Source organism: Hemiscyllium ocellatum, chromosome 7 (genome assembly GCF_020745735.1).
Source record: "Hemiscyllium ocellatum isolate sHemOce1 chromosome 7, sHemOce1.pat.X.cur, whole genome shotgun sequence".
Lineage (NCBI taxonomy): Eukaryota > Metazoa > Chordata > Chondrichthyes > Orectolobiformes > Hemiscylliidae > Hemiscyllium > Hemiscyllium ocellatum.
In genome coordinates, this window is record NC_083407.1 from 112,297,548 (window position 1) to 112,311,802 (window position 14,255).

The window sequence follows — 14,255 nt, forward strand, 5'->3', positions numbered from 1 at the left end:
AGAGGTTGGGGGGGACTGTTGGACTCTTCTGTGCGGAATCTACCAACCAGGAATCAGAGGTAAAATTATGAACTGAGGGACTGTGAGGCATTGGAAACTATCAACTGAAGGGATGTGGAAGGGGAGAGCATTGATGCACAAATGTCCTTGCTGCAGGTGAAGTGGATCACGCATCAGCATGGAGGCCTGGTCCATTGGTCAAACTCTGCCCAGTTCAAATCCCAAATGGTCAAGTGAACATTTCCTGGGACTAAAGGCTGGGAATTTTGTTTGGGGTAGACTCTATCTTGCCTGCAGACGGATTCAGCCTCTTCCTACCTGTTGTGTTAGTCCATTCAATTTTGGACCTGCAATGTCAGTGTTTGTGTTCTTGTGATTGCTTTTCTTCTGATCTAGGACTCGCTGGCCGAAGTAGAAGAGAAGTACAAAAAGGCAATGGTATCAAATGCACAGCTGGACAATGAGAAAACCAACTTCATGTACCAGGTAGACACGCTAAGGGAAAGTTTGCTGGAGCTGGAGGAACAGTTAGCAGAGACACACAGGATGCATGAGGAGAAGACTAAGGTGAGTTGGGCCAGTGTTGGATTTCAGGGGTACTCTGAACCAGTGGCAGCAGACTAAACTCCCACAGTGAATAGACAGGGCCTTACATTCAAGGTAATTATTCTACCATTATATCACTGTCTCTCTGTTAGAGAGAACACAGGAAATATAAAGGATTTGGAAAAGTTAATGGACATGATGTGAAAACTTTCATCATACAACATGGGAATCAGACTATAAAGGTGAATTCTTCATAAATAATGGATATGACTTATGAATTCCTGAACTCTTGAGAACTTGGGAGATGATTTTGGTGATAAAACACCATATACTTTGCATTTTCATGAATTCTATAATTTGGACAGAGAGGTGGTACGTACGACTCAAGAAATACAGCCTGATGCATGTATTAATTGTGAAGAATATGAGAAGTAATCTCAATCAGAGCAGGACTTATAGACTTAATGATAAGGTCCTGGGGAGTGTTGCTGAACAAAGAGACCTTGAAAGTGGAGTTTCAGGTAGATGGGATAGTGAAGAAGGCATTTGGTATGCTTTCCTTTATTGATCAAAGCATTGAGTACAGGAGTTGGGAGGTTATCTTGCGGCTCTACAGGACATTGGTTAGGCCACTTATTGTGTGCAATTCTGGTGTCCTTCCAATTGGAAGGATGTTGTGAAACTTGAAAGGGTTCTGGAAAGATTTACAAAGATGTTGTCAGGGTTGGAGGATTTGAGCTACAGGGAGAGGCCGAATAGGCTGGGACTGTTTTCCCTGGAGCATCAGAGGCCTAAGGGTGACCTTATTTATAAAATCATGAAGGCATGGATAAGGTAAATAGACAAGGTATTATACCTGGAGGAGGGCAGTCCAGAACTAGAGGGCAAAGGTTTAGGGTGAGAGGGGAAAGATTTAAAAGTGATCTAAGGGACAACTTTTTCACGTAGAGGGTGGTGGATGTATGGATTGAGCTACCAGAGGAGTTGGTGGAGGCTGGTACAATTACCACATTTAAAAGACATCTGGATGGATATATGAATAGGAAGGGTTTAGAGGGATATGGGCCAAGTGCTGTCAAATGGGACTAGATTAGGCTAGGATATCTGGTCAGCATGGACGAGTTGGACTGAAGGGTTTATTTCTGTGCTATACATCTCTATGACTCTAAGTGAGCACCAGTTGCCCAAAGTAAGTTCATATGCCATTTGCCAACTAGCAGTCAAATGTCTGAGGCTGGCCATGATAGTGGGACATGCAGACAAGTCTATGAAAACATATTAAGCTGGCCAAAGGTCCAAATACTTGGAGAGTACTAACAGATATCCTAATGGTAGTCCAGAGAAAACTCAATTATAGAGACTGCAGCCGGACAAAGTGACTGAGTAGCATGGGTAATGGAGAGCCTTCTTGGACAACAGGTAAATGTAGAATTGCTCATGATTAGGAGATTTTCGTGCCTACAAATAGAACAGAAGATTGAGTGATTTTAAGAAAACAACTAAACAAAGACAGTTTCAGAAACTGAAAGAATTCAAGAGTACATTCAGAAATTGAGAATAGGAGTCAACCTGCTTTGCCACACAGGTTTATGCAGAAAATGTCTTATCAAGTAGGACTTATAAGATTGGTAGATGGAGGCTTCGAGGCATGTTTCAGGTATAGGGAGATTAGGATAGACTCTCATACTGATGGGAAGATAATTTTCAGAACCTTCTTAGCTGTTTAACCAATCCTTTCTTGAAAGTGCAACTCAATGGCTATCATAGTGATGTTCCTCAGGGTAACCTGCTTGTGCTGAATGTATTCATAAAGCTCCCAAAGGTAGTACCAGGAGAAGAGGGAAAGCTCTTGAAATTACACAAGTGCGTTTACAGTTATGGTATTTTTCAGAAAGTGATTCTGCTAACCTTGAGTTCACAACTCAAGATGGACCCAAGATGGGAGAGGGCACCAATAACTTTGAAGAAAAGGCTTTCTTACAAGGATGCCTTCCTTGAAGAAGCTCTCGAATCCTCTTTCAATCAAATTAGAAAGGAATTTAAAATTGGCAGTCAAACTTCTGGAGTCAAATTTTTGAGATTGGAAATTAAGCAGACTGAGTCAACTCTCAGCTTTTCCAGATCTGGACAGGAATGTGAGGCTGCTACTGAGGACAAGATGGAACAGGTGATAAGTGTTGTTGCACTAATTAGGCATATAGACCAGACTAGATGCCAGTTTGACTGTGTTGGAACTTAGCCTGGTCATGAAAATTCCAAAGGTTGAGAACATTTTACAGTGCATAAAATTTAATAACATTTGAAAACTCTGTATATTTAAGTTCTCAGCTTGGGTGATCCCAATAATAAGATGTTAATCATTTTTAGTGGTGCTTTGTATGAAAATCACGGTGATTGATTTTGCAATACAGGAGAATTTGTGATACTCCTTGTGGGAGAAAATTGGAAATGTCACCCCTTGGCTTGAGGCAGAGACAGATGGGGGTATGGTGCCATGTGGAATGGAGGAGGAGGAAAGTATTAGGAATGATGAAGAGCACATTAACCACTGAAACAGGTGCTTCTTGATGCTGTTGACATGGAGATCCCTTTGTCTAAGATTAGGGCGAGATATGTAACAGGGACCAAAGGAACATTACGTGGACAATGTACATTCTACAAAAGTTGCAAGTGAAAAAAGGCTTAGGATGGATATAGGAGAAAGTGAGGACTGCAGATGCTGGAGATCAGAGCTGAAAATGTGTTGCTGGAAAAGCGCAGCAGGTCAGGCAGCATCCAAGGAGCAGGAGAATCGACATTTCGGGAATGAGCCCTTCTTCAGGAATGAGGAGAGTGTGCCAAGCAGGCTAAGATAAAAGGTAGAGAGGAGGGACTTGGGGGAGGAGCATTGGAAATGCGATAGGTGGAAGGAGGTTAAGGTGAGGGTGATAGGCCAGAGTGGGGTTGGGGGTGGAGAGGTCAGGAAGAAGATTGCAGGTTAGGAAGGTGGTGCTGAGTTCGAGGGTTGGGACTGAGACAAGGTGGGGGGGAGGGGAAATGAGGAAACTGGAGAAATCTGAGTTCATCCCTTGTGGTTGGAGACTATGGTCTGGCGATGGAGGAGTCCAAGGACCTGCATGTCCTTGGTGGAGTGGGAGGGGGAGTTGAAGTGTTGGCACCTACCACCCCACCCATCATCCGTCGTCATTTCCACCACCTCCAAACGGACCCCACCACCAGGGATATATTTCCCTCCCCTCCCCTATCAGCTTTCCGAAAATACCACTCCCTCCGTGACTCCCTCGGCAGGTCCACACCCCCCACCAACCCAACCCCACTCCTGGCATCTTCCCCTACAACCGCAAGAAATGCAAAACTTGCGCCCACACCTCCCCCCTCACAACTCTCCAAGGCCCCAAGGGATCCTTCCATATCTGCCACAAATTCATCTGCACCTCCACACACATCATTTATTGCATCCGCTGCACCCGGTGTGGCCTCATCTATATTGGGGAGACAGGCCGCCTACTTGCAGAACGTTTCAGAGAACACCTCTGGGACACCCGGATCAACCAACCCAACCACGCCGTGGCTCAACACTTCAATCCCCCTCCCACTCCACCAAGGACATGCAGGTCCTTGGACTCTTCCATCGCCAGACCATAACAACATGACAGCTGGAGGAAGAGCACCTCATCTTCCACCTAGAAACCCTCCAACCACAAGGGATGAACTCAGATTTCTCCAGTTTCCTCATTTCCCCTCCCCCCACCTTGTCTCAGTCCCAACCCTCGAACTCAGCACCACCTTCCTAACCTGCAATCTTCTTCCTGACCTCTCCGCCCCCACCCCCACTCCGGCCTATCACCCTCACCTTGACCTCTTTCCACCTATCGCATTTCCAACGCCCCTCCCCCAAGTCCCTCCTCCCTACCTTTTATCTTAGCCTACTTGGCACACTCATTCCTGAAGAAGGGCTCATGCCCGAAATGGCGATTCTCCTGATGCTGCCTGACCTGTTGTGCTTTTCCAGCAACACATTTTCAGCTTAGGATGGATATAGGAAGTTTTAAAGCAGATGTTGGAGAAGAAAGAAATCTCCAGATTTAAGTGGCTAGATACTACTCACTAGACACTACAGTTAATCAGATTGTTTCACTAAGGAGATGTCAGTTTCTTTATTTTCTTAGTTTAATTTCCTTTATAAACAAATATTTTGCTCGGTTCTAACAGTGTCAGTAATGATGGTTTCCTGGGCACACGCTGGATGAAGAAATTTCACAGTTTCACCTACAGGGTTTTAGTTTTTAACCACTCTCTGGGTTCCCTGGGTTAGTGTAATTAGTAGCTGCCTTGGCAAAGTAGTACCTACTTTGAACTGCCTCAGAGTGTTTAACACTTAACTGATGGCAATCTGCAGTTTGAACTAACTGAACAGCAGACTAATTCCCGAGGTGGTGGCATTTTGTTTTATCCATTTGTGGGGTGTGGGTGTCGCTGACTGGCCGGCATTTATTGTCCATCCTGAGTTGCCCTTGGGCGAATTGTCCTGAGGAAAGATTAGACAGATTGACAAGAATGAGAAATGATCTCAATTTAAACACTTTTAAGAGTTAAACGGAACAACTCCAGAGTTGACTGAGAGCAGGTGATGCTCGTTAGACTTCATGGTCCTGTTTTTTCTGCTGGTTCGATACTTACCATTACCAGTGTTGTGCATGGGGGTGCTGCAAAGTTCACATTGTAGCACACTCCGAAGAAAGATGGCTGTGTTTATTGGAGGTAAGTCACCTCTGTTCCATGATATAGTCATAGAGATGTACAGCATGGAAACAGACCCTTTGGTCCAACTTGTCCATGCCAACCAGATATCCATACCCAATCTAGTCCCACTTGCCAGCACCCAGCCCATATCCCTCCAAACCCTTCTTGTTCATATACCCTTCCAGATGCCTTTTAGATGTTGCAATTGTACTAGCCTCCATCACTTCTTCTGGCAGCTCATTCCATACACGCACCATCCTCTGTGTGCAAAATTTGCCCCTTAGGCCTCTTTTATATTTTCCCCTCTCACTCTAAACCTGTGCCCTCTAGTTCTGGACTCCCCCACCCCAGGGAAGAGACTTTGTCTATTTATCATATTCATGCCCCTCATGATTTTATAAACCTCTATGAGGTCACCCCTCAGCTTCCGACGCTGCAGGGAAAACAGCCCCAGCCTATTCAGCCTCTCCCTGTAACTCAAATCCTCCAACCCTGGCAACACTCTTGTAAATCTTTTCTGAACCCTTTCAAGTTTCACAACTGTGGCTGGGTGGTTAGCACTGCTGCCAGTTCAATTCCAGCCTTCGGTGACTGTGTGGAGTTTGCACATTCTCCCTGTGTCTGCGTGGGTTTCCTCCGGGTATCCAGTTTCCTCCCACAGTCCAAGGATGCGCAGGTCAGGTGAATTGGCCATGCTAAATTGCCCATAGTGTTAGCTGCATTAGTCAGTGGGAAATGGGTCTGGGTGGGTTACTCTTCGGAGGGTCGGTGTGGACTTGTTGGGCTGAAGGGCCTGTTTCCACTCTGTAGGGAATCTAATCTAATCTAATCTTTCCGTTGCTGGAGTTCCTCAGGATAGTGTCCTAGGCCCAACCATCTTCAGCTGCTTCATCAATGACTTGCCCTCCATCATATATTCAAAATTGAGGATGTTTGCTGATGGCTGAAGAATGTTCAGCACCATCTGCAACTCCTCAGTGACTGAATCCATGTTCAAATGCAGCAACAGCTGGACAATATTCAGGCTTGAGCTGAAAAATGGCAAATAACACAAGGCCAGGCACTGACCATCTCCATAATGAGGCAGTGTAACCACTGCCCCTTGAATTCAATGGTGTTACCATCACAGAATAACATCAAAATCTGATTGAAGATTTGTAGTTCGGGTATCTGTTGTTGTGGTTCTGCTCGTCGAGCTGGAAGTTCAAACCACTACAGCTGAAACTGACACCCGGAAGCGGCAAGAACATCCATCAACAGACACATCGACCTGGACCCCACATACAAATCACTGCAGCTGAAACTGACACCCGGAAGCGGCAAGAACAAACCAATATAAATACCGGAAGAAACATCAAAGCAGCGCTTCACACGAGGCTCCAACAGCACTGATGATGTTCCCTAGCCAGGGAACGAAACGTTTGCAGCAAAAACTTCCAGCTCGGCGAGCAGAACCACAACAAAGAATAACATCAATTGAGTCACCATTGAACACAAATGGAACTGGGCTAGTCACATAAATAGAGTGGCTACAAGAGCAGGTCAGAGGCTAGAAATATTAGCCTTCCTCACTTTGCCTCCCTAGTGAGTAATTCCTCTCCTGACTCTCCAGAGTTTGTCCACAAGCCACAAGTCAGGAATCAATGGAATACTGTCCACTTGCCTGGATGAATGCAGCTCAATTAACACTCAAGAAGCTTGACACCATCCAGGATGCTTGATTGGCCCAACATCCACAAACATGCAATCACTCCAACAAACACGCTCAGTCACAGCAGTGTTTGCTATCTACAAGATGCGCTGCATGGGACCTTACAACCCCACTACCACCACCATCTAGAAGGCCCTGGACAAAGATACAACCCATATTGTAGATAGCGCATCGTTTGACTACCTCGGAGTTGGAATTTAAATCTCTGACTCTCTGTTGCTAGGAATTGGACAGACAGAAACATGCCTACAGCATCCTGCAGCATCAATTTGAGACAATGAAGGAGACTCTTAAAGAGAGGGAAGAGATGTTAACGGTAAGTGTATGCTATTGTTCATGTCATGTAATTAACCATGCACGCCCATTCGGCAATAAGATGTTGGGTGTTGTCAGGGCTAAAGGATATCATCTCTTTGAGGCCTGTGATGTGGAAAAGAGCCAATGCATTTCCAAAACCAATCTTTTAGGTCAATCAATCTTCCTTTGTAAACTGCTTGCTCAAGGTTATTGGAAGGGATGTTATTAGTGGTTACTCAGTGTTTGTTAGAAAGGTTGTGAATTGTGCAAGGACAGGCCGAGATCGTCTAATGGCATCAGGTTGAAAGATGAAGGCTTGGAGATATGCATGGCTAATAAGCCCTCAGTGCACCAGCTAGATGAAATGCTGACTCAGTGACTTGAAGGGCTTGATTTGCACCACCTCAGTCTGACTTTTCCCAGGCTACCACCATACTCACCATGTTAGTGTCCCCAGTCTTATCCTCTCCAGATTAAACAACTGCACTGATGTTTACCTGAAAAGCCATTCTTGCCACATGAGCATCGACAGCCTGTTTGGGCCACTGAGTCTTGGCCAATACCTGCCCCAAGGGTACTGGAATCAATTGTTATTCCACATCTATTCACCCACCCTAAGGTCAGGTCAGTGTACTATAGCAACGTTTAGAAGGTGGACTTCATCATTATATTCCTGCCATACAAAGATTATGCTGAATTATGCGCATTGGCTAAGGATGTTTTAACTGATCTGAGACAATTTTTCAATGTAAATGCATACAAAAGGCCTCTCTTGTCTACCTTTTTTTAATGCTACTTTTACTAATCTTTGCTCTTTCCAGTTTCCTTTCACTTGTTCTCTTTCTCCCTCTCTTGCTTTATCCCCTTTGCCACCCTTCATCTTCCTTGGATCGGGACTGATATTAGGAGATCAAAGGGTTGAACCAGAAGCTGATTTCCTCCACTCAAGAGATCTCTGACCTCCAGGAGACGCTGGAATGGAAGGACAAGAAAATTGGGGTAGGAAAGCCTGAGCATTCTGAGTTTGAATTTACAGTTGCCCACTGTACACTCAGTTCTTAATGCTCAGCATGTGGGATCAGACACCCATTGTTCACTCAGTTGTTAACAGTGTTAATTTTAGGGGAATTGCAATCTCAGCTACCTCCTTTAGGCAACTGATGCCTTGAACCAATTTTCTGATAGTTTATTGAGTTTAGGAAGCAACAGTTGATATAAGAATGAATGAATAGCCTTTATTATCATGTGCACTTGAATGAGTCCAGTGAAAAGTTTGTAATCATCGCTCGGTGCCATCTAAGGTACATGGTACCTAGATACAGATATTTTTAGTGTTGTCACAGAATTGAAATAGTAATAAAACAGATGAGCTTAGAAATAGAGTTGAAACTCCAGAATGAGAATAAGAAGTGTCTATAAAGTAGACAGGACGGCACGGTGGCACAGTGGTTAGCACTGCTGCCTCACAGCGCCAGAGACCCGGGTTCAATTCCCAACTCAGACGACTGACTGTGTGGAGTTTGCACATTCTCCCTGTGTCTGCGCGGATTTCCTCTGGGTGCTCCGGTTTCCTCCCACAGTCCAAAGATGTGCAGGTCAGGTGAATTGGCCATGCTAAATTGCCCGTAGTTTTAGGTGTAGGAGTATGGGTGGGTTGCGCTTCGACAGGTCGGTGTGGACTTGTTGGGCCGAAGGGCCTGTTTCCACATTGTAAGTAATCTAATCTAATCTAATCTACTCAAGTTAAAGTGCTTTGCGTCCTTTTCCAACACGAGTCTGAGCCTGTCAGGCTTCAGAACACAAGGCCATGCTGCCTCCAAGCACCGGTCTCCATCCACATTATTTAATTCGGTAAAACGATATACAACCATGTCAATTGGAAATAGTTCACTGATGCCAGAGGACACACAAGCTGTTGGCACAGAATGTGTGCCCTCGTTGAGATTTTGGGAGCAGCATTCTGCGATCTAGTCAAAGTGTTAGGGAACTCTTTCCTGGGTCTTCCTTCTCTTCTTCTGGTACATCATCTACCTGAAAACAGCTTATTTGAGGATTGCCTGCTGAGAACTCACTGATGAGAACATCCCTCTGCCCCAAGGACCCATCATTATAACATATTTCTAGGGGTAGGTAGCTAACACTATGTCAATCAATTGTCTGAACTCTCTTGATCAATGGCCATGGGACAAGTATCATTGTCATCTTGCTTACCTCCATTTTGAAGGGTGGTTTTCATCCTCTCTAAAGAACTAAACCTGTTTATTTTCAAACACATTGCATTAATTAGAAGATACATTTGGCAGCAGATAAATTGTTGTCTACTTCCACTTACATTATGCCCTCCATGTTACTCATAATTCTTCCCATTTGTTTTCCCATGCTGGAATTTTGAGAGTTAACTCCTGCTGTAGTTATTAAATAAAATCTCATGCTATTCAGTAAATATGAGGAATGTTCAGTTTTCAGGGGACCCCGATCTTCAACATTTCTCAGGGTGTGGGATCACAGTTATCCACAGTTCACTCAGCTGTTAACACTATGGATGTTGGATTTGGCCACAGTACATTCTCTCCCTTGAGCCAAATCATTAATATAAATTGTAAATAGTTGAAGACCCTGCAGTGATCTCTGTAGCACTCCGTTAGTTTGCCATCCTGGAAATACCCAGTTACCCTGATTCTCTGTTCCTTGTCAATTCACCAATTCTCTATCCAAGATGATAAATCCCAGCATTATAAGCACTTAGCTTCTTTGGTAACCTTTTCTGTGGCACCTTATCAAATGTCTTTTGGAAATCCAAACACACTACTTGTTGGGTACACTCATTACACTTTCAAAGAACTCTTAAAAATTTATCAAATTCGATCTTCCTTTCACTGGACCACGTTGGTTGCATAATTGGAGGAAGATATTCTCGACGACACACACTTAACTCCCCCTGGAGAAAAGCAGACCCTCTTTCCCTCTCTACTAGTCAAACCCGGAAGTACTGAGGCAAGAATTGGTCAAACTGAGTCACTTGGAGGTGGTGAAAGCTCGAGAAGGGATAACAATGGGACCCTGTATGCTGTTATCAGTCAAATTTAATTTTTTATTTAACCAACATCTGAACCTTACCTGTGTTACTCCTGTTAGGATTCTATATGCATAAGTTCTGTTTCCTCTTTGAATTTTCTACTCGTATTGTTCCTTTCTTCTTTTGTCTCATCGGCTTCCTATCACTGAACCTTTAGGCGTTAGAAAGACAAAAGGAATACTCTGATGCCATCAGGATTGATCGGGATGAGCTCAGGGAGGAGGTTGCCATGCTCAAGGAAAGACTGAAGGTATGGACTCAGCATTAGGGATCTGTCCTAGGTCAGGGCTTAAGGTATCCGCCCACAGAACTGAGCGGTGAAGTGTTAACAGGAATTTGGGATTGGCTTCATGCACTGGGATGAGGTGCAGATGATGGAAGATTTTTGAAGGTGCAAGAGTGCATCTACTTTACTTGACTTAATTTGTAAATCAGCAGTCAGGGTTGCGATACTATTGGCCTCAGTGGCAGGGAGAGGGAGGAAAACTAGTTTCTGATTGCCAACCACTTTGCAGTACCAGGAGATGAGGATACAGGCATGCTCAGCAGTGATGCCTCTTGTGTGTTTGAGCAGCCCAACAGCATTTTAAACATGGAGTGGATGGTGAGGTGATGGAGGAAATCAACATCTATGAAAATATATACAATCCAAAAGCTTGACAAGGTGGGAAACGGAGCAATATTTTGGGGTGGGAAGGGCTGCATACCCACTCATTCATTTTGGGTTGGGAGATTTATTTCTACAAGTAAAGCTTAGCAAAGTTATTACCTAGAGGAATAAGTTCCCATGTGAGGCAAAATGCTAATTCCTGGTAATGGTACATCCCTGAGGGCTGCCCCTTCACCAAGGAACTACCCTCTCTTTCAATGGATCCACCTCCACTTTCCTAACAGCTGCTCCATTTAAAGCTGTTCTAATTCTTCACACAATGATGCCAACAAAGTTTTAATGTTTTGGGTATAGGTTTTCCTTGAGCAATGTATGTGGCTTTGTTTTTATTTATTCTTCCATGGTGGACAAGGCCAGCATTTCTTGCCCTTGAGTTGAGTGGCTTAGTATGCCATTTCAGAGGGCAGTTAAGAGTCTACCTAAGGCAACATTCACTGGATTATCAGCCATGACAAATTTTCATGTCACTCCTCTCGAACACAGCAGAACTGAAGTCAGTTATTAGACTTCGCTTGTTCTCCTAGCTTAGTTCACTTGCTTCACATAGTCCAGGAATGACATCTGGGGCCTATTCCACACCTCACAGTCACTTGGTGGAGGCCATGATATGGGTGCTGGATGAGCAGGTAAGCTCAATATTGCTTATTACCTTGTTTGCATTGGGAACCTGGAAGGATTGGGGCTTGTTCTTGTTACCTTATAACCATGGTTCATTCTCTACACCAGGCTTACGGGTTGCTGACAAATGGTGAAGCTGAACCTGTGAGAAAGGATGGCAATACATACATGGAAGCTGCTGAAACAGGTCCACAGGCTGGAACCCAGCTACAAAGCTCAAGTGATGGACCACTAGGTAAGTAGAGCGTACCCAGTTCATCTGTCATCTCAGCAAGCAAATGAACTCCGGGCAAAGGAATAAGAAAAGCAAAAGGAAGAGATAGGGGAGGGATTTGGTGAGAGTCCAGCAGAACGTTGGTGTGAAACAAGATTATGACACATCTTGGGTTAACAAGGTTTTGCAAATGTGCACTTTAACCCTTTCTTTTAGGATCTACTAATCCCACAGGTGGGCCTATATGTTGGGGATCTAGTAGAAAGAAGGACCACAATATGTACAATGGCCGAAATGATTCGGTGATACAGCTGGCCTGGGGAAATAATTCTGTGATGTTCTTTGAACTGCAGAACTGATAGAGTAATGCAGGTACTGTGCAGGGTTAGATAAAGAGTAGAGCTCCTCATACGTAGTCTGTACCAAACTGTCCCAGGATAGGTATAGCATGGCATTCGATACAGGGTAAAACTGTCCCTAAAAGCCCCATCAAACAATTCCAGTGCAGTTATACTACAGGATACAGAGTAAAGCTCTTTCTACTCTCTTCCATCAACCCCCCCCCCCCAACAGCAAGTCATTAAATAACAGAGTAAAATCCCTCTATGTTGTTCCATTGAACTGCTCAAGACAGATACAGCAGTGTAAAACTTCCCCTATACTGTCTGTATCAAACTGTCCTCAGACAAGTTTAGCACAGGTTCAAATACAGAGTAACGTGCCCTCGAAACTGTCCCCATTAAATACTTCCAGGACAGACTGCAAGTGGTTGGATACAGAGTAAAGCTCCATTTATCTTGTCTCCCTCAAGCATTCCCAAGGCAAGTACAGGGAAGAGTCAGATACAGATTAAAGCTCCACCTACACTGTAACCATCAAATGCACTCAGGACAGGTACAGCACATGGTTTGATACAGAGTACAATGCCTTCTACATTGTCTCCATCAAAGCTGTCAAGGTCAATTAATAATAGTCATAATAAACGGCCAGCTTGTTACATTTATATGCTGTCAATTGAATCTTCCAGTTATCAGCCTGATCCACATTGTTTGTTACTTAGCCGGCAACTGGGCCTTTGTTAAGGCAGGTCATACCTGACCAACTGGGTTGAATTTTTCTAAGATGTAACCAGATGTGTAGATGAGATAGTGAGGACTGCAGATGCTGTAGATGAGGCAGTGTATTTGATGTAATCTGCTTGGACTTCAACAAGAACATTGACAAGGTCCCGCTGGAAGGCTGACAGTTAGGTAAGAGCCTATGGGATCCAAGAAAATTTGGCAATTTAGAACCTGATTTGGCTAAGTGACAGGAAGCAGAGGGTGACTGTCCATGGATGCTGTTCTGACTGGAAGTCTGTGTCCAGTGTGGTTCAGCATGGATCACAATTGGGACCCTACTGTTTGTTTGATGTATAAACGATTTAAATTGAATGTAGGATAGTTAATCAGAAAGTTCTTGGTAAGAAAATTGGTGTGGTAGTAAATACAGAGGAACCTTGATTATCCGAAGGACATGGGCAGGGGGTATTTCATTCGGTTAATTGAATGCTGGATAATCGAGGTTGCTCTGCAATGAGGAGGATATCCTTAGATCAAGGAGGATATAGACATGCAGGTAGGTCAGATGAGCTGATAAATGGCAAATGTATAGTTGCACTACCAAGGTATACAAGGTTATGGGGCAAGTGTTGGAAAATGGGATTAAGATAGTTAGGTGGCTATTTTTGACTGGCGCAGACTGGATGGTCCAATGGGCCTTTGATGTAGACCTCTATGACTAAATATTTACTCAAATGGCACAAGGGATATACATCTGCCTCCACCTAATCTTCATGGGACCCTGATAATACCTAGAGTCATGGTTGTTCAGCTGTGGCTTTAAACATCCAGAATAGGGACTCTGGAACTGCAAACACATTGTCAGAAATGGGTGTGCCTGTGATGGGTGCAGAAAAGGTACAGAGAAGCAGGTGTCGGTGAGTAGAGAGTAGGATTAGCATAGCTATCTTGTATGTGTACGGGGACACAGGGCCTTCTAACCTCGGCTGGCTGGTGGCTTGCAATCACAGTATTGCAGACTGCTGTTCTGGGGTGTAAATATAAACCTACCATTCAAAACTAATAAATTTTGCCAAGGCATCATTTTGAAGGAGCTTTGACAAGGTGTTCTAAGAAGGATGTAACATTCAAAGTCAACTCTCTCCGTTCATTTTGTGGGGTGGGGGAGGGGGAGGGAAGTTCACCTTGTGGCAAGTTTTCACTGAAATCGAGGTGAGGGTGGATGGTAGTGGCAAGAGGGAAGGTGGGGGGGGGGGGGGGGTGGATGTTATCGCTCAGTGTGATTCAACCGAGCTTTGTATGTGGAGATGGCTCAATAT

General features: G+C 44.4%; 1 protein-coding gene across 13 annotated transcripts in view; it reads left to right on the forward strand.

The window, feature by feature from the left end:
- lrrfip1b (leucine rich repeat (in FLII) interacting protein 1b) overlaps window positions 1-14,255 on the forward strand; it is a 140,185-nt gene that overhangs the window by 92,888 nt on the left and 33,042 nt on the right. For 11 of the 13 annotated variants that reach the window (XM_060827654.1, XM_060827656.1, XM_060827659.1 and 8 more), the window contains 5 exons: window positions 397-567; window positions 7,224-7,316; window positions 8,204-8,296; window positions 10,531-10,623; window positions 11,770-11,896. In XM_060827654.1, the coding sequence (XP_060683637.1) occupies window positions 397-567; window positions 7,224-7,316; window positions 8,204-8,296; window positions 10,531-10,623; window positions 11,770-11,896 (577 nt within the window). The remainder of the gene's footprint in view (window positions 1-396; window positions 568-7,223; window positions 7,317-8,203; window positions 8,297-10,530; window positions 10,624-11,769; window positions 11,897-14,255) is intronic. The other 2 variants (XM_060827657.1, XM_060827661.1) reach the window with 2 other exon arrangements.